The following is a 20,701-nucleotide window of genomic DNA, read 5'->3' on the forward strand; positions in this document are numbered from 1 at the left end:
CTCCCAAAGTGCTGGGATTACAGGCGTGAGCCACCGCGCCTGGCCTGTATTAATTATTTCAACTGCATGTAAATCTACAATTGTCTCAAAGAAAAGATTTTAAATTTTTTTTCTTTTTTATTATACTTTAAGTTCTAGGGTACATGTGCACAACGTGCAGGTTTGTTACATAGGTATACATGTGCCATGTTGTTTGCTGCACCCATAAACTCGTCATTTACATTAGGTATTTCTCCTGATGCTTTCCCTCCCCCAGCCCCCCACCCCCCAACAGGCCCTGTTGTGTGATGTTCCCCGCCCTGTGTCCAAGTGTTCTCATTGTTCAATTTCCACCTATGAGTGAGAACATGCAGAGTTTGGTTTTCTGCCCTTGTGATAGTTTGCTGAGAATGATGGTTTCCAGCTTCATCCATGTCCCTACAAAGGACGTGAACTCATCCTTTTTTATGGCTGCACAGTATTTCATGGTGTATATGTGCCACATTTTCTTAATCCAGTCTATCATTGATGGACATTTGGGTTGGTGTCAAGTCTTTGCTATTGAAAAGATTTTTAAAAGCCCACATAAAAAAATGAATATAGGAAGCCAGGCATGGTGGCTCAAGCCTGTAATCCCAGCACTTTGGGAGGCCGAGGTGGGCAGATCACCTGAGGTCAGGAGTTCAAGACCAACACAGTCAACATGGTGAAACCCTGTCTCTACTAAAAATACAAAAATTAGCCGGGCATGGTGGCGTGCACATATAATCTCACCTACTCGCGAGGCCGAAGCACTGGAATCACTTGAACCTGGGAAGCGTACACTGCAGTGAGCCAAAATAGTGCCACTGCACTCCAGCCTGGGCGACAGAGTGAGACGTGGTGTCAAAAAAAGAAAAAAATAATAATAATATAGGAATATGGATTTTTCAGTTTGCCTAAGAGTTCTAACCTTGTCTCTTTCCTTGACTCAGAGATTGGAAGATTTGGAAATCTCAGTTTGAGAAAATTTCCTTTACGTCCCTCTCTAGCAATGGGATATTAGTAAGAGATCTAACCAATCAAGATGCTCACCAAGTAGAAGAGTTTTAGAGCACTGAGACCTGAAACACATCTTCAATAAGCCGCATCTAGTTTCATGGAAGATAAAAATATCTCAAGAGAGAGTTCAAATGCTTATGTTTACATTTTCTATTTTTCCCAGTAGCATAATTTCTTCCTTCCTAATCTACTGAAACTTCCAAAAACATCAGCAAAAAACCTGTTTCACATTAATTACTATTATCACTCAGTGGAAATTTATAAATCAGCCACTAAATGTAGAGGATGCAAAATTAGACCTTATATAACTAAACCCAAATAAGATTCCTGTGAAAATTAAAACTGTATCTTCAAAATGTATACTATATATAATTATTATGTCAATTAAAAATAAAGTTGAAAAGAAAACAAACTTAAGAAAAACAAAAAACTCTTCATCTGCCTTCTTTGTTCTCTTCTCAAAATGTAAAATACTGAAAAAACTAACATTTTGAAATCATTTTTGAAATCAAACTTATTTTTTGATTTCCAATCCACCTTTCTGTTCAAAGTAAATATCAGAGATAATAATGGAGAAAATTTGTTCAGAAAAATAAAAGCAAGAATATTTCTTAAATAGAAATGTTAGAAACATAGGCAAAGACTTACATGGCTATCTAAGGAACCACAATCCTTTATTGATGCTGAATTTCTTACACTTTCAAGATCACAAATAGCTTTTCTGATATTCACTTAGCTGAATTCTGCTGGCAAGGAAGCATTATGCCTTCTTTTGTAACAACTCTGCTCACTCTTCAAGACAAAATGCCATTTACTACACTGAAATGCTGGTGTATATGAAACACAAAGCAAAATTATGTGCTTCTAATCAAACTCCATGCATTTTATCTTTGTAAGGTAGGCCCTTGCTGAGATTTGTGCTCGTGTCAACGCTACATTCCATTTTCTAAAAATCAATATAACACAAAAGAATACAAGATCTAAGCCAGAGCTCCCTGGATTATACAAAATGATTATGCAATTCATTGTTCAAAAAATAATGCTCAACCACAAAAAATTAGTTCTGAATAGATATTTCAAATTGGAGTGAAATTCTTTGTGGACAACCAAGGTTAGAAAGCTAATTTTACATGTTTTAATAAATTTATAATGAACACAGTTGCGAAACTGGCAACCAGAATGGGGAGAAAATCTCCGCTTTCAAATGTACGATAATTATAATGCCTTCTTATGAAGCAAAGTTAACAGATTAGCAAATAATTCGCTGTAAATAAAGTGGTAAATAAAGAATAAAGCTGGTTTTAGAATAAAGCAAAGCTGGTTATTATTATTTCATTTTTAATCATTAAATTTCAAGTATTCTCAGCCTACTGGAATGTATGTGAAATAAAACTATATTCCATGTAATGTATAAATTTTAAATTTACAAATTTTGGGAAAGCAGTCACAATCAAACTAGTCATTTAGAGAGAGCTAGGAACTATATTTTCTGAACTTTTTTTAAAAAGGCAACATTTTATAGCATTATTTTCTCCATATTCTACAAGAATATCTACTTAAACTTCACATAATACAACTATTTCTCCTTTCTGACAGAAATTCCCTATCTTGAACTCTTTTTCTCCAATTTTAAGTAGAGTAAAAAGGGCAAATGTAAGACAAATATAATTTATTTTTGTAATAAGGTACTTCCTTAATGTAACAGTGGAATAAAATGAAAACGACGTAAGTATTAAAATCCACTAAGTATACAAAACTTCAATATTTCAAATAAATGTTATAATTTATAAATATAATTTATATATTATATTTATAAATTATATATTATATACTATATATTACAATATATAATTATATAATACAATATACAATTTATATACATTTTATACAAATGTTTACATAATTAATACATATATCTGTCTGAGCTCAAGGTAGTTTATAACAACTTTACTTTTTTAGCCTAAGTTATTGCTGTAATTCTAAGTATTACTACGTGGTGACATTTCATGAGCCTAAGTTATTAAAATCAAACTTGTATTCTGTTGAAAAATAAGTAGACAATATTTGCATTTGATTCTACTGATGAAAAAATTTTAAAAGTCAACACAATAGAAAACTGGTTATTTTTTTAAGAACGTGATTTTCCCAATTCTGGAACCATGTACTTTTAATAGGAAAGAACATTTATCAAGTGCTTGTACGTAGTAGCAAGCAGTCATCAAAAAACATCTTTAGAAAATTACTCTAATAAGGCAATAAATTATCAAATATTTATGACCTAGTAATCATATTTTACTAAATAGAAGCATGTAAAATTAGGCAAGCAAGCTTGAACTGAAGCCTTATGACAAATCTCACTTAAGCTCCAAATATGGATTGAAATACAAACAAAGATGATGCAAACAGCTGTGCATGCTAATGAAAGCACTGCTTCAGTACAAGAGGATGGGTGCTAATTTGTCACAGAAGTCTCTAGAAGATATCCGCAGTTGGCTAGCCTTTTTACTGAATTGCGTTAATTCTCTCAGGCTAGCCAATACATCTGTCATTCTAATTATACCTGACCCAATTCTCATCTCTCCAAGATGAAAGATTGTTTATAAAATGCCACCTGAAGGAGATTTACTTGTAAAGTATTTAGACTAATCAGGACTCCCGTGACGGTGTTAGGGAACATTCACAAAAGGGTACCACTATGGTTTTTCCTCAACCTTTGTTTCCTGTTTGTTATGGGAATAAACTTGCTCTTCGCTGAGCTGCGTGGTTAGCGTGCAACAGGCTATTAACAAGAAGCTCAAAACTCGGGATACCATGTCCTGTATTGGAAAATAAGGGGAAGTGCTTTCTCTTACTGAATGAGAGACAGGAGTATGCTGGGAAACTGGCACTGTCTAGAAAAACAAACAAATAGAACACTCTTGAGTTACAGTGTATGCCAACTGCCATGGTATAAATACTCCCACCATTGGTATTTCAAGCTACTAATGGCTATGGCTTACAAAATTCCTCTATACTGTAATAATTAGCTTTTACAGGCTAGCAGGAGTTGGCTACACTACCATGCTAATGACAGGAAATAGGGGCACAAGTGAATACATGTAGGGAGACTGTAAGAGTTTTTCAGTTTCCTTGGTCTTGAGGTGTGAATTTAAGGAAAGAAAAGCTCAGTAGGTAGATGTCTCAGGATTGCCTCATACTTGTTGGTATCTGTAATATACCAAGAACAATAACACCAAAGGTAAGAATGGTTTTCCTTTTCAGTTTCTTACTTCCTGTCTCAATGCTGCAAATCTGCACCATATGGAAGGCAGGAGACGCTACTAGAGTCTACTACTCAAAATAGATCCATGGACCAGCAGAGTCAACACCACCTGGGACTCAGGCCCCCCATACAGACTCAACAACGATTGTTTTCCAAGGGCCTTGGATAACTCAAATGGATATCTCAGTTTGAGAAGCAGCATGATCAACCTTATCTTTTAAATGCAATAGATATGTCAAAATGTGAGACACAAGATTTAATCATTTTCCAAAAGAACCAGTAGGGAAGAATTAGTAAAAGTTGCATAGGTTTTGGCTTATTAAAAGAAGTACACATATATTTGGGAAAAGACAGATACAACAAAATTAGTAGTCTTCAGATTCAAATATACATCTCAACAACTTAATTTGAACAGATTGAACAGATTGTCTATATACATTTATTTTACTCTGAAGTTCTGTCCTATCTCAAGCAACATTAAAACAGCTTCGATACCTCTGCCTCAGATCCAGTACCAAGATCATAATTCTCTTACTCATATTAAGACTATGAAAATACCAGACTTCTCAGAAAGCTGAATTCAAGTGGTATCATTCCTATAATATCCCAGAACATCAGAAATATCAAAGTTTTTATTTTTACTTGTAAAAATAATGAAGAAAGCCAAGATCAATTCAAGGGCTTAGAATATACTTCCTTTTTTTTTTCTTTTTTTTTTGAGACGAATCTCGCTCTGTCACCCAGGCTGGAGTGCAATGGAGTGAACTTGGCTTACTGCAACCTCCGCCTCCCGGGTTCAAGCGATTCTCCTGCTTCAGCCTCCCAAGTAGCTGGGACCACAGGCGTGTGCCACCACGCCCGGCTAATTTTTGTATTTTTAGTAGCGAGGGGTTTCACCACATTGGCCAGGCTGGTCTCAAACTCCTGATCTCAGGTGATGCACCCACCTTGGCCTCCCAAAGTGCTGGGATTACAGCATGAGCCATCGTGCCTGGCCAGAATGTACTTCCTTATACCACTTCTCTGTAAAGAAAGAACTAGATGATATTTCTGTTCCGGTTTAAAAAAAAAAAAGAAAAAAAGAATGCCTCTAGATGTAGGTCATGGGTTGGAAGGATGGTCCTACTGTTTCATGTCCTTTTCTGGGGAAGACTGAGCATGTCCCCCTCTCCATGTTAACTGGCTTCTTGTCACAATCTCTAGCAGGCAAAGAACCTACAGATTCCAGCTGGGAACAGCAGTGTCCCTGGTTACAGCACAGATGCTAATCACCATTTGCTATTTTATAACAGTGGACAAGAGGAGAGTGAATTCCTTTTGAACACCAACAAAAAAAAAACAAAACTAGGAAAGCAGTTTACCTCCATATCTCACTGTCTACATGGCAAATATGCATACGCAATGTTTCAAGTCAACATTTTATGTTGTTTTCTGTTTCTAAATAAAGCTACTAGACTACATTACACATTTTATCAAATACTTGTTTTTACCTTACTAAATGTGTATTTACCATATTTGCTTTGGCATATTTTTGTTTATTTTACTTTTTCTTATACAATAAAAAAAATGTTCACTGGTTATCTACAATGTGCAAAGCAGTGATACAGAAGTTAGAGCTGACATTAAAATGAGACCAGCCGGGCTTGGTGGCTCATGCCTGTAAACCCAGCACTTTGGGAGGCCGAGATGGACGGATCACTTGAGGTCAGCAGTTCAAGATCAGCCTGGCTAACATGGTGAAACCCTGTCTCTACTAAAACTACAAAAAAAAAAAAAATATATATATATATATATATTAGCCGGGCGCAGTGGCAGGTGCCTGTAATCCCAGCTACTTGGGAGGCTGAGGCAGGAGAATTGCTTGAACCTGGGCGGCAGAGGTTGCAAGACTGTGCAAGACTTGGCAGAGCCAAGACTGTGCCACTGCCCTCCAGCCTGGGTGACAGAGTGAGACTCCATCTCAGAAAAAAAAAAAAGCAAAAAACAACAAAACAAAAAAAACACACAAAACTTAGCTGGTCTTGGTGAGGCACACCTGTAATCCCAGGTACTCGGAGACAGAGGCAGGTGAATCGCTTGAATCCTGGAAGCAGAGACTGCAGTGAACTGAGATCGTGTCACTGCACTCCAGCCTGGGTGACAGAGTAAGACTCCGTCTTTGGGGGATGAGACACAGTATTGCACGGGTATTTCTCTGTTCACTTTTTTATTTTTATTTATTTTTGAGACGGCGTCTCAGTCTGTCTGCCGAGACTGGAGTGCAATGGCACAATCTCAGCTCACTGCAACCTCAACCTCCCAGGTTCAAGTGATTTCTTTGCCTCAGCCTCCCGAGTAGCTGGGATTATAGGCACCCATCATCATGCCCGGCTAATTTTTATATTTTTAGTAGAGACGGGGTTTCACCATGTTGGCCAGGTTGGCCTCAAACTCCTGATCTCAAGTGATCCGCCCACCTCAGCCTCCCAAAGTGCTGGGGTTACAAGTGTGAGCCACCACGCCTGGGCTTCTGTTCATATATTTAAAGCTGCTCATCACTGCAGATCTCAACACCATAGCCCAGTGTTTTGCAACCAGAGAGAGTCTATCCCCTACTCCTCCCAGGGGACATTTTTGATTGTCATAACTTGGGGGTGCTACTGGCATCGAGTAGAGCTAGTGATGCAGCTAAACATCCTACAATGCACAGGACAATCATCCGCAACAATTATCTGGCCCAAAACATCAATAGTACTAAGGTCCAGAAACCCTGCCATAGCCCAAGCAAACACCAGAAGGATTCGTGATGCATTTTAGTAACTTTGCCCACCAAGACTACTGGGCAGCAGTCACCAGCACTTCAGAAATCCTGGGTAACAAATGCTAGTAAATTTCCAGAACAGATGCAATCATAAGAATTGGCAAGCAAGACCTTTCTTTGCTCCTATCATGAAACATCAAGAACCTAAAGTCACGTGCAAGCAACATAAAATTGCCATCCATATTCTGTGATACTTGCATATTCTGTCTAGAAATTATACCCAATAAGAACATATATAAATTTAAGAAAGAGGCAACCCTACTCGCATAGTTAAAACACCTGAACAGTCTTACCATTATTATCAACTAAATATAGCGTAACTTTTAACATTTCCTCTGCCTTAATCTTTTTTTTTTTTGGACAGGGTCTCACTGTCACCAAGGCTGGAGTGTGGTGGTGTGATCACGGCTCACCGCAGGCTTGACCTCACCTGGGCTCCAGCGACCCTCCCACCTCAGCCTCCTGAGTAGCTGGGACTATAAGCCTGTGACACTACAGCCAGCACAACAATTTTTTTTTTTTTGGTCTCCCTATGGGGCCCAGGCTGCTTGCAAACTCCTGGGCTCAAGCGATCATCCTGCCTCAGCTTCCCAAAGTGCTGGGATAACAGGTGTGAGATACCATGCCTGGCCTTTAAACACTTTTTTTTAAACACTGTAAAAGTCTCAATGTTTACAGTTTGGGCTGCTGTCTTGAAAATTAAGGGATTATCTTGAGCATCATTTTTATATGAGATTCATTCATTCTTGCCTCCCCTTGACTTTTTACTCTTCTACTAACAGAATCACAAAAAGTCAGGCATATTGGAAGAGGTGGTTGGAAACCAAAGATGAATCTTCAGGAGGGCAAAATGGTTAAAGGCTGAGAGAAGCAGCTGGTTAGGCTGTAACCCACTCTGCTTTTGGAAACTCATTGTTCTGCAAGGGAACTAAAGCTCTCCATTCAAATCCACAGCTTTGTAACCTGCTCAAGGAATCTGACTGTACTTAATCAGACCTATGGCTTGGCTAGAAACGTGTGCCCGGTTGGGTGCGGTGGCTCAAACCAGTAATCCCAGCACTTTGGGAGGCCAAGGTGGGTGAATCACCTGAGGTCAGGAGTTCGAGACCAGTCTGGCCAACGTGGTGAAACCCATCTCTACCAAAAATACAAAAATTAGCCGGGTGTGGTTGCACACACCTGTAGTCCCAGCTACTTGGGAAGCTGAGGCAGGAGAATTGAGAATTGCTTGAACCTGGGAGACGGAGGTTGCAGTGAGCCAAGATCGTGCCACTGAATCCCAGCCTGGGTGACTGAGACTCCATGTCAATAAAACAAAACAAAACAAACAAACAAAAAGGTGCACCCAGCTGGTGCAGTGGCTCACACCTGTAATGTCAGCACTTTAGGAGGCCAAGGCAGGTGGATCACCTGAGGTCAGGAGTTCAAGACCAGCCTGGCCAACATGGTGAAAACCTGTCTCTACTAAAAATACAACAGTTAGCCAGGCGCGGTTGTGTGCGCCTGTAATCCCAGCTACTCAGGAGGCTGAGAGAGAAGACTCACTTGAACCCGGGAGGCAGAGGTTGCAGTGAGCCGAGATCGCGCCATTGCACTCCAGCATGGGCGACAAACAAAAACTCCATCTTAAAAACAAAACAAAACAAAAAAAGTGTGCCCGTGTAAATGTATGCATGTTTAAATGAATCTGAACCTCTGAGTTGCTGGATTTCTTCTTTTAGGTTTGATTTTTTTTTTTCTTAATTGCAAATTCTTGAGTTGAGTACAGTTATTGTGCCTGAGGCATCTGCACACTATTTTTTTTTTTTTAAAGCAACTGATTTGGGGAAAAATATGAGAAAGACTAATATTCTTTAAAAATCTAGTTTCTGGCCTTTAATTAAATTGGACTAAAATTTTATTTTTAATAAATCTAGATATAATTGTATTAAAATGCCTTTCACTGATTACTTCTGTTATTCTATTTTTTTTTTTAATTGGTAAAGCCAGGTTCTCACTATGTTGCCCAGGCTGGTGTCAAATGTGTATCTTTGTGAATATACTAAACCACTGAATTCTCTCTCACACACACTTCTATATGGCTCTATTCCCTAGTCTCATCACATTTTAAGCAACCTAATTATCTGGGTGGGCTTTCTAGATTGAGACCATTAAACTACATGGAAAGATGCTTGTCAATGTCCTGCTTCACTCCGCCTCTATCAAAGTGTGTATCAAACACCTCGGAATCAATGGCTGCCATGACATGGGGCACAAAATAACAGGCTGTTACCTGTCACATCTATGGTCAGTGCTGACACTAGTTCTCTCGACATCATTAGCAAGCATGCTACAACCTGGGGGAAGAGTAGAAGTGCATCCTCTCCATCTTCAAAACACAAAGGTAAAGGCCTGAGGCTTGCTCTATAAGGAGGAGCCATTACCCTTTTGCCCTGTTCCCAAATACACCCTGGAGCTTCAGTTTCATTTTTGTACAGCATGCTACTACTGAGGCCTCCAACTGAAGTATGTGAGTTCATGTTCGGGTTCACAGCAAGTTAAGTTCACAGTCTACCCCAAGCTTTGTGGAGAGTTAAATATTAATCATAAGTAAAAATCCCATTAGTGAATTATAGGATACCTTGTAAGTGTCATGTCTATTACAAACAAGTAACAACAGAGGCATGAGAATTAAGCTAAGCTTTGTTTCTTCTCCCCTTGAGATCAATACAAGCTACTCTGATTTACTTCAAGTATGTATTGCATTCATTCTATTTGGTGCTCTATCACCCAGTAAATCCCTATTCTTCCTTTATAATTACTGATATGCCAACTTCTCTGCAACATAGTAGGTGAAAACTTTTGTTCCGGGCTGAGCACTTTCTCTCCTCCATGCTGCCAAAATTCCTTCCTAGGCAGGCCTGAGAGACTCATCCCTCTCAAGGACGATGCAGATATGGCTAGAAGCAACCTGAGCAAGCCACTTTGTTCCTATCTCTGTGCCCCCAGCAACCAATGCCATGTCTGGTACCTACAAGTGCCTTGTGGATATTGGTGAAATGTATAGCAATAAATCAAATGGTACTTCTCCCAGATTAATTGTCACCAGAAGAAGAAAAATAATTTAATTCTGCCAAGGTCAATCACTTAGCCCAATATAAGCAATATTCGGATCAAACCTTTTAGCTTTTATCATCACATGAGACGGTGAAAGAGCCATCTGTATCAGTGTCTCTATCTGTTCACTTAACAGAGGAACTCCCAAAAGGTTTAAAATACCTGCAAGAAATAAAACTCCATCTTGAAACGCAGTGGCATCTAATACTATCTTATCCAATTTTCAGCTGGATTTAAAATTTAAGTGCAGATATTTCAATATACAGTGTATATTCACAAAAAAAAATTTAAGCAAGAAATGTTTCTTTTAATCATAACATAATGTTCTCTCTAAATATCAGCTTTCTTATACCAATAGATATGGATAGGTCACATTTATGCCTTTTATAATTAAAAGTCAACCTGTTGGTTTACCTTTAACATTCCTCATTAGTAGTAAACATTAGTTTGCTAATGTTTCAAATGCAATGGAGGATCAGAATGATGATTATAACCATAACTAAGAGAGCAACTAAGGTTAATTGAGCAGTTACTGTATACCAGGAATTATGCAAAGTGTTTCCTATAAATTAATTAATTTAATCCTCACAAAATAGTTAAATATTGGATAGGTCTTATTAATCCTATTTTACAAAGAGAAGCAATGAGGATTCAAGGTTATTTGATTTATACAAATTTACACAGTTAGTAGCTTGTAAGGCAAAGCTTTGAATCTGGACAGCTTGAGTTTGTAAATTGAACACTTACTGGGCATGACTTAGGTAACATAAGTTACCTAAAGTCATTCTTACATGCAAGATAACATTACCATCTACACTACACACATAAAAAACAGGTTACTTAACTGGCCCACGGTCATAAAAATTCTCTCAAACACTATACTAGTCTGTCTCTAACCAAAAAAAAACAAATAAAAAAAACCCTACCTCAAAAGAAATCAACTTGATATGGCAGTATGTGAAATAGAAAGAACTTCACAGTCACCGTCTTATAGTGAGAATCAGGGGTTAGCAAATGTTTGCTGAAAAGGCCAGATAGTAAATGTTTTCAGTTTTGCAGGCAACACAATCTCTTTTGCAATCCTCAACTCTACTTCCAAAACATGAAAACATCCATAGACAATTTGTAAACAAATGGGATTGGCTGTGTCCTAATAAAACTTTTGTGTAGAAAACAGGAAAACAGGCTATTTTTGGCCCCAATTTGCTGGCCCTTGATCATTACTCTTATTTGTGGACCCCCGATCATTTTTCTATTTTTTCTTTTCTTTTTTTTTTTTTTTTTTTTTGAGACGGAGTCTCGCTCTTGTCGCCAGGCTGGAGTGCAGTGGCGCGATCTCAGCTCACCACAACCTCCGCGTCCCAGGTCCAAGCGATTCCCCTGCCTCGGCCACCTGAGTAGCTGGGATTATGGGCACGCGCCACCATGCCTAGCTAATTTTTTTGTATTTTTAGTGAAGACGGGGTTTCACCATGTTGGCCAGGCTGGTCTCTAACTCCTGACCTCAGGTGATCTGCCCACCTCAGCCTCCCAAAGTGCTGGGATTACAGGCGTGAGCCAAAGCGCCAGCCTGATCACTTCCTTTTAAGTAAAAATTCTAAAAATTCAGAAATGCACAGTGTAAAATAATGGATGAATATATGCCTATATCAAAGGTATATGCATTTACAAGGGAACACAGGTTGAAATGAATTTGTGTGTATTTATAAAGAAAATAAAAAGTGTAATTTTGACATGAGTGTAGCAGAAATATCCTGGCCTATCCAGGTCCAAATTCTGATTTCATCACTTAACCAGTTATGTGACCCAGGACAATTTATTTTATTCTTTTTTTGAGATGAAGTCTCGCTCTGTTGCCCAGGCTGGAGTGTAGTGGCACAATCTCAGCTCACTGCAACCTCCGCCTCCTAGGTTCAAGTGATTCTCCTGCCTCAGCCTCCTGTGTAGCTAGGATTACAGGTGCGTGCCACCACACCTGGCTAATTTTTGTATCTTTAGTACAGATGGGGTTTCACAGTGTTAGCCAGGATGGCCTCAATCTCCTGACCTCGTTATCCGCCTGCCTCGGCTTCCCAAGGTGCTGGGATTATAGGCGTGAGCCATTGTGCCCAGCCCAGGCCAATTAAAAAAATTTTTTTTGGCCAGGCACGGTGGCCTGTAATCCCAGCACTTTGTTGGGGGGGGGCCAAGGTGGGCAGATCATGAGGTCAGGCTAACATGGTGAAACCCCGACTCTACTAAAAATACAAAAAAATTAGCCGGGCATCGTGGCAGGCACCTGTAGTCCCAGCTACTCGGGAGGCTGAAGCGGGAGAATGACGTGAACCCGGGAGGCGGAGCTTGCAGTGAGCTGAGATCGCACCACTACACTCCAGCCTGGGTGACAGAGCGAGACTCTATCTCAAAAAAAAAAAAAAAAAAAAAAATTCTTGGCCTTAGAGATCTTGGCTTTAAATGGGGAAGTAAAATTTCCACCACACAGCATAGTTACAAGGTTTAAAGACAGAGAATCACTGCTTTAAAGCACAAGAGGCCTGTTGTCCCGGCTACTTGGGAGGCTGAGGTTTGAACTCAGGAGTTTGAATCCAGCCTAGGAAACACAGCAAAATCCCGTGTCAAAAAAAAAAAAAAAAAAAAAAATTAAATTACATTAAAGGGCAAGAGTGGTGACCGTGAAAATCTATATCTGCAACAAAGGCTTCAAAAATCTGCCAGTCTCCCAGGAGGTAAAATGCTGTCTGCTCTGCCCCCATGATGCCTTCCACAGTAGCAAAGAGCCTAGCCATCAGCAGGGGTACAACGAATAGTTGCTGAATAAATGAACATAAGGAAGAAATGTCCAGTTCCTCTGGACAGGCACAATTGGCTAGATTAAATAAAAGATTATGCCATTTATTACAATACCCATGTTCAATCAGAATTTAGAAGTTATGGCTCAATCAAAACTACCCTGATATCTCTGGTTTCTGAAGTACAATCCCTTCTCGAAGAACAGAAAATTAGGAGCAAGTGTCTAAATACACCACTGTTGTACTCAAATCGGTAATGGCTTATTCCACTAGACCAATAACCAATAATATCCAAGTTTTTTTTTAACAACCAAAGACGACAATAAGCCCCCAAAACCAGATAGATCTTGCAATCGTGTGCTCACTTTTATTTTATTTTTATTTTTTTGAGACAGGGTCCCACTCTGTTGCCCAGGCTGGAGTGCAGCGGATGTGCTTACTTTTAAACAATACTTTTATTCTACTGGAATCAGTAACAGAGAACAGACATCTTCTCATTTGGGTATCATCGATTCTAACACAATATGGCAGAGAAGATTATGACTATGCTAAAAATGTCTTATTTTTCTTCCCTCCATTTCTTTCCGGTTTTAATGGGTTATGAAATTATTGAGTTTTTTATGAAGCACATTAAGGACTGGTATCAGTAGCAATATGTTGGTAATGATGACAATTTTCTTAGAAAGGATGGCTGTAAATCACATTTTGTTCCGGGTACTGAAACACTAACATTGAAAACAAGATTGTAAGCCTCCCTGCAGTATCTCATCTTTGCAAGTCACTTCTAATTTTTATGTTGAACACAGAAGCAACCTACTTGTAATTAGAGTTTTACAAAATGAGTAATCACCTATGGCGTTGCCATTGCTCTCAATTAGGGAAGAACCACAAGTCACCTTTTGTAACAGTGAGGAGGAGGAAAAGGACTCTTTGCAGCTGACCCCTTTAACGTTACCCTCTAAAACATCTACTTATTTACTGGAATTAGCTACAAGCACAAAAAATTATCTCGCATGGGCACAACTGACCATAACATGTGTCTGTTAGGCCCCCTTTCCCAGGAAGACTTGCCTCAATTAGAGCTGTTGTTCAGGAGTTTGAGGTGGAATGAATGGACTTGCATTAAAGATTCCTCTATTTCTGGGGCATTAAAAGTTGGTATCTCTCAATGACCAGGTATCTTTGCTTTCAGAAGGTTGCTTTTGTTGCTCTTCTTGCCAACAAAATTATTAACTTGTTATTTTTTAAGGTTCATTTCTTTTTTGCCTTTAGCCTGGAGTGTTTTGTTTATGAAATTCTTTTAACTGCCTTCGTCTTTCTACAGGAAATAAAATAATACAACATCTCTGTGTTCCGTCTTAATATCAAATAATGCTACCTGCAAAACTCAAGCAAAAAGAACTGGACTAATGCAGACGATAATGAGACCACTTTATCTCAAGCAAATTGTCTTGTTCTAGAATATGGGCCTAAGTTTATGTGGCATCCTCTCATTGTACTGCATAACTGATGTCACTCCTTGTTCACCTGTTACCTCAACAGTACTAGCATCAAAACAAAATCTCTTTGTTGTCTCCTGGAAAAATCTGCAGTGCACAGTAGCTTCTGAATTAATATTTGTTAATTAATCACCTGCAGTTAATGCCCATCTTTGCCAGCCTGGCATTGAAGGTCTCTATATTTTGGTCTCAACCTAAAAGACATCTGCTCTAGCTTAAATTGGACCAATCCTGTCTCCTAAATATGGCTTTCCATGGCACCACATTTGTTTTGCTAGTCCTGATGACTCTACAGCAAACTCCATTGGTAGACACACCACCCACCCACACTTTTGGCTCTAGTTCAAATGTCATGCTCTCCATGGAACCTTTTCTGATCAATCCAGAAGTTCCCTCTTACTCTCGGAGGTAGGTTCTGTGTTCACATTTCTTACAACACAGATGGCTTTGTACTTCTTTGACTTCTATTTCCTAAGAGATTTTAACATCCACTAGGGTTAGCTGGCCTGTGTGTGCTCATCATCCATTCCACATGGCCTAGCAAAATGGCTTGTACCAAGCAGGTGCTCAAAATCTAATGTTCAGTAAATGGACACTAACTGTTATATAAACAGCCAGCTTGATGGAGATCACAAGGACTTCAGTTCCATTGCAGGCTGCTAGCTGTTGTAATTTGTATTCACACTTCATTTAGGTTTCGAGAAGAGAAGCCCTCAAAAGCTGTCCTTCCCTGCTATAGGCATCAGGCTAACAAGTTCATTTGACCAGATCTGCCATAGTTGGTCCTAAAAGGTATATGAAAAACACCCTGAGAAAGGATGTTTGAGTATTTGAAAAATGGTGGTTTAAACAAAATGCGCATTTACTAGCACATTTACTTATGTGCTAAAGTGAGTAAGAAACTGTCATTAAGTAGGGAATGATAAAGTTAATCCATCATGCACTCTGTTCTTTTTTTTTAAAGAACATGTAAAACTTTCAATAAATTATAAGCTAACGCTGAGTGTTTAATTCAGAATAATCTCAATTTTAAAAGCTCAAGTTAAAGAAATGTAGAACCTCAAAAATACTGTGTTAAGTGAAAGAAGTCGGACACAAAAAACCATGTATTTATGATCCCACTTATAATAACAGTCCAAAAAAGGGCAAATCTATAGAGACAGAAAGTAGATTAGTTGTTGCTTGGGGCTAGAGGTGAGTAGAGGGCTTAACTGGGAGTGAGTATGTGTGATCTTACTGGAGTGATGAAAATGTTCTAAGATTAGATTATGGTGATAGCTGCACAGCTTGGCCAATTTCTTAAAGCCACTGAATTATATACTTAGAAGCAAATGAAACTTATATGTAAATTACACCTTAATAAGGTAAAAAATGCAACAAAGGGAAGAAAATACTATAGTGACAACTATGAATATAGTTGAGGCAGACAAAATAGCCCCATGTTAAGCTCTAATAGAACAATACATCTGAAATCATTAAACTTTAGCAAAAAGTGAGAGAAAGCCACTTTTTGTAAATGCTGTAACATTTGTGGTTGACCTTTATAAGAATTTGCAGTACACTAAAATTCAGTAAGTACATATTCATTCAATCTAGCTCTAGAAGCATCTTTTACTATCTGCCAAGCAGATGGCAGATACGAAATGCAGAACTCTTTAAGGAACAAATGCATACTCTTTAAGGAACTCAATCCAACAGTTTACTCGTTTCTGTAACATTTGGTCATTTAATATCAACTGAATGTTTGTTTTTATTTCATGGAGACAAGTACGACCTTTAGTTCTTTTAGTTCACAATATTTGCAACACAAACATTAATTCAATAGAGAAAGTCTAAGACATTAATACTATATTTACTTCTTGAAGAAAGCACTGCCATACTTCCCAATAAAACAATGTAAACTCAACATAAATCACCTCAGTTAAAATTCACAGCATAAAATAATGCGATACTCACCAAATCTCTTTTTTTTTTGGGGGGGGGGGGCAATCTTGCTCTGTCACCCAGGCTGGAGTGCAATGGTGTGATCTCAGCTCACTGCAACCTCCGCCTCCTGGGTTCAAGCAATTCTCCTGTCTCAGCCTCCCAAATAGCTGGGATTACAGGTGCGTGCCACCACGCCTGGCTCATTTTTGTATTTTTAGTAGAGATGGGTTTTCACCATGTTGGCCAGACTGGTCTCGAACTCCTGGCCTCAGGTGATCCGCCTGCCTCGGCCTCCCAAAGTGCTGGGATTACAGGTGTGAGGCACTGTGCCTGGCCCAAATCTCCTTCTTTAATGAAATCTAATCACAACTACTCACTCAACTAAGATTTATCAAAACTACAAGCCAGGCACTCTGTGCAATACTGAATAAAATCAAGTCCTTACCCTCAAGGAGCTCATCGTCTAGGTGGTAACAGACAATATTATATAACAAACACTCACTGCCAAAGGAATACCAAGGAGTCACCTAACTCAGTGTTTGTCAAATTAGATGACTACCTGGTTGGGCGGAGTCTTGTAGAATTAACTTGGGATTTGCCAAGCAGCATATACAAGGTACAAAACAAACTGTATAATAAAGATTTCACATTATCTGAAATTGTTTGCTTGTTAAACCAAAAAAATTTCACAAGCATAAGAAGCCTTTTGAAAAAAAAAACATGTTTTTGATTGGGGAAGACAGTGGTGCTAGGGTGGATATTTCCAACTCTGGTATTACGCTTTCTTTTCCTTGGGGGTGGGGGGAAACCAAGCAAATGGTGGATTACCTCGAACCACCTCTTCCACAGACTCTGTGGTGGTGGTGGTGGTGGTGGCAATGCTGGTGGTTCTCTCTGTGGCTTCTTCGTAGGGTTCCTCAGCCTCTTCCTCTACCTCATCACCATCCTCATCGTCCTCGTCATCATCGGCTTCTTCTTCTTCCACCTCAGCCACTTCTTCCTCCTCTGCTACTTCTACTACTTTGTCTTCACTGTGAGGGCAAACAAAATAACAGAAAAAGTCAATTAAACACATTTCAGGGAAGGAAAAGAAAAATCGTCCATATGGAATTTTGGCAATTTGAGAAGAAACACATCCAAAACTTCAAGTCAGCAGGTCTAAGTATAAATCCCAGCTCAGTGGGTCTGCAAAAATTTTTGTCCTTGGGGACAGTTCTTAGTTTCTGCAGTTGCTAAAAGGGGATGCCATGAGTCTAACCACAGGACATTCTGGAAAAGGCAAAATTACGGAGACAATAAAAAGATCAGTGGTTGCCAGTGGTTCAGGGGGAGCAGGGAAGGGATGAATAGGTGGAGTAGAGAGGATTTTTAGAAACTACTCTGCACGATACTATCATAAGTAATAATAGATACACAGCATTAAGCATTTGTCAAAACCAAGAGACTATACTACACAAAAAGTCGCCTCTCATGTTAAAACAGGAATACTGGTTAATAATAGTGTATCAATATTGGTTCAAATGTACCATACTAAGGCAAAATGTTAATCCAGGGGAAATTGTTGGGGAGTGGGGAAGTGAGAGGTAGAGGGAACTTTTTGTAGTTTCTGCTTGAATTCTTTGTAAACCTAAAACTGCTCTGAAAAATGCAGTCCATTATAAAAAGCGGTGTGGTGGATATCAAAACTGAGTTTGCTGTATTATGGGAATTACTTCTCATAGTGCACATACAAGAGCCGCAACGCATTGCACGGTAGCAGATACTCAGTATACGCTGGTGGAAATTGGTTTAAAAACTGCAATTGAGAGCTTAAACTGGACACACAGGTGGAAGATGAAACTGACTTAAGTAAATCTGCAATGCCCTGTGGTCAGGGATGCCTGCTGAAACTGTTTAGTTGCGCACCCTATGGTTACTAATTGCTTATGTTTTGTAGAATACCAAATATTTCAGTGGTTCTCAAATTTCAGTGAGCATCAGAATCACCTGGAAGGCTTACTGAAACACAGATCACCTGCTAAATGTGGTGGCTCATGCCTGTAATCCCAGCACTGTGGAAGGCTGACGTGGGAAAAAACCTAGAGGCCAGGAATTTGAGACCAGCCTGGGCCACACAGTGAGACCCTGTCTCCAAAAAATTAAAAAAAAAAAAAAAAAGCCAGGCATGGTGGTGTGCACCTGTAGTTCCAGCTACTCAGAAGGCTGGGGCGGGAGGATTGCTTGAGCCCAGGAGTTTGAGGCTGCTGTGAGCTACAACTGCATCATTGCATTCCAGCCAGGGAGACAAAGACACTGTCTCCTTAAAAACAAACAAAAACCAACACAGATCACCAGGTGCCAGTGGCAGTTTCTAATGCAGCTCCAGAGTTTCTGAATCATGAGGCCTTGGTGGGGCCTGAGAATGTGCATTTCAAATTCCCAGGTAATACTGATGCTGGTGGTCAGGGGAAAATATTCTGAGATCCACTGCAATATGCTGAGAATAATGGCAAGAGATAACCAGTAATTCAGTGAAATTGGGAAGAGGATCAGAAATATTTATGGTATTAAACATTTACATGCTGATGCACCATAGTTTGTAAAAAATACGCAAATTTGGATGGCAAAAGAAGGGCATGTCTAGAACAAAATTAAAAAGGCCTATTAGGAAATCCTTGTGGAAATCATGTACCTGTCAAGGCAGGCATGGTTGACAGCATTTGAAAGAAGATAAATGAAGATAAGAACACGAAATATCAAATAGTAAAAGCCTATCGTATACCACCTAGCGGGACTAGAGGAATAGATGTCCTTGATCAGATCACAAAACCAATACAGGAGAAAGACCTAGATGTGGCAGGGGGTTTCAACCTTTCTGGGGCAACTACCACAGGTCTATTTGAGAAGTACCATAGTAATAGAATTAAAAGCTGCTATGCTGACATTATAATGTACCCAGAAGAAAAAAAAAAAAGAGAGGGAGAAAGCAGAAGGGAATTATTACCACAGAGCTGATTCTGGCCAACAAGGAGAAGCTCATCATTGGGAAAAGTGATAGGAACCCGGGATTTGTAGCCAAAGGAAGCCTTGGACTCATAGTGAGAGCACAGCATTATGTCGGAAATCAGATTCCAAACACATGAGACAAGTGAACACTATGATTCCATGATCTACGACAATAGAAAGGAAGACTCCTCCATAAACCTGAAAGGCTTTCAAAGTCTAACAGGACCGCCATAAGTAGTTTTGCTGAGAGTGAAAGGGAAAGATATGTAAAGAGATTAATCCATCAATGGCAGGAATTCTCTGATTACCTCAGCATTTAAAGCATGTGTTATACAAGCTGTATAAAGATGTGTATGATCCCCATGGAACACCTGACTGTGATTACATAGGATACAAGAATAGTATAAAGGGCGTTTATAAAAGTTTCAGAAAAATGTGTATGACCCCCAAATGGAACGCCTAACTCTGATTAAATATGATGTAAGGATATTAAGTGAAGACATCCGAAGAAGTTTAGAATGTGGCTAAAGAATAAAAAGAAACTGATTAAGCAGAATAATTTATTAATAGCAACTTACTCATATGTTAATAAATGAAGTGTCAATACAGAGAAAATCCTAATCAGTTATTGTAACATTTCCACAAGACTAGGACGAAATAGGTGAAAAGAGAAACAGAAAACACTGGCACTGAAAATCAGATGTTGGAAGCCTTTATCTCCTCGTAGAAATAAATGAGGTGAAATAACTGACTTTTTTTTTTTGACTGCCCAAATTATTGCATGAAAGTTTACTACGTGGGGGCAACATTTCAAAAGAATCCTTAACAGTTGCTCAGCTGCCCTGAGCTTCTGCCTTTGCATTTTTCTGTAGGATCTCACTGTTGTATTACTAGTGAATCAAAGAAAGATGACCTCATGCATGTCATCAGTTAATTTATCGTGTTTGAGATCTCTTACTTATTCAATCAAATCATGGGCACTAACTAGCGCTGTTTTCCAATTTAAGTGGAAAATTCAGGGAAAGTCAGGAAGAAAAATCAAACCAGTATTCTCTTTAAATCATGATGTACACACGTGATCTTGAACCATGACTGGAATGACGATGTCCAAGTGTACGATCCAGGGTTAGGACAGCACCGTGTTTCCAGGGGGGATGGTGAAAACATGACCCTGGGTATCCCCAGGTTCCTTCTCCAGGCTTCTTTGTTATTACTTGGATGTGGCTCTTAAAGCTCTGAATAGAAACCATGTTTGTAAAAACAGCTGTTTAGTGTGATCTGCATTCTGGTATGTGTCTAGCCGTGAAAAAGAGTGAATTATATG

At 39.2% G+C, this 20,701-nt stretch overlaps 1 protein-coding gene across 6 annotated transcripts in view; it reads right to left on the reverse strand.

Annotated features, from left to right (window-relative positions):
* APP (amyloid beta precursor protein) overlaps positions 1-20,701 on the reverse strand; it is a 284,040-nt gene that overhangs the window by 118,482 nt on the left and 144,857 nt on the right. For all 6 annotated transcript variants that reach the window (XM_004062633.5, XM_004062636.5, XM_004062637.5 and 3 more), the window contains exon 6: positions 17,221-17,423. In XM_004062633.5, coding sequence (XP_004062681.1) covers positions 17,221-17,423 — 203 coding nt within the window. The remainder of the gene's footprint in view (positions 1-17,220; positions 17,424-20,701) is intronic.

The sequence above is a fragment of the Gorilla gorilla genome, chromosome 22 (genome assembly GCF_029281585.2).
Source record: "Gorilla gorilla gorilla isolate KB3781 chromosome 22, NHGRI_mGorGor1-v2.1_pri, whole genome shotgun sequence".
NCBI lineage: Eukaryota > Metazoa > Chordata > Mammalia > Primates > Hominidae > Gorilla > Gorilla gorilla.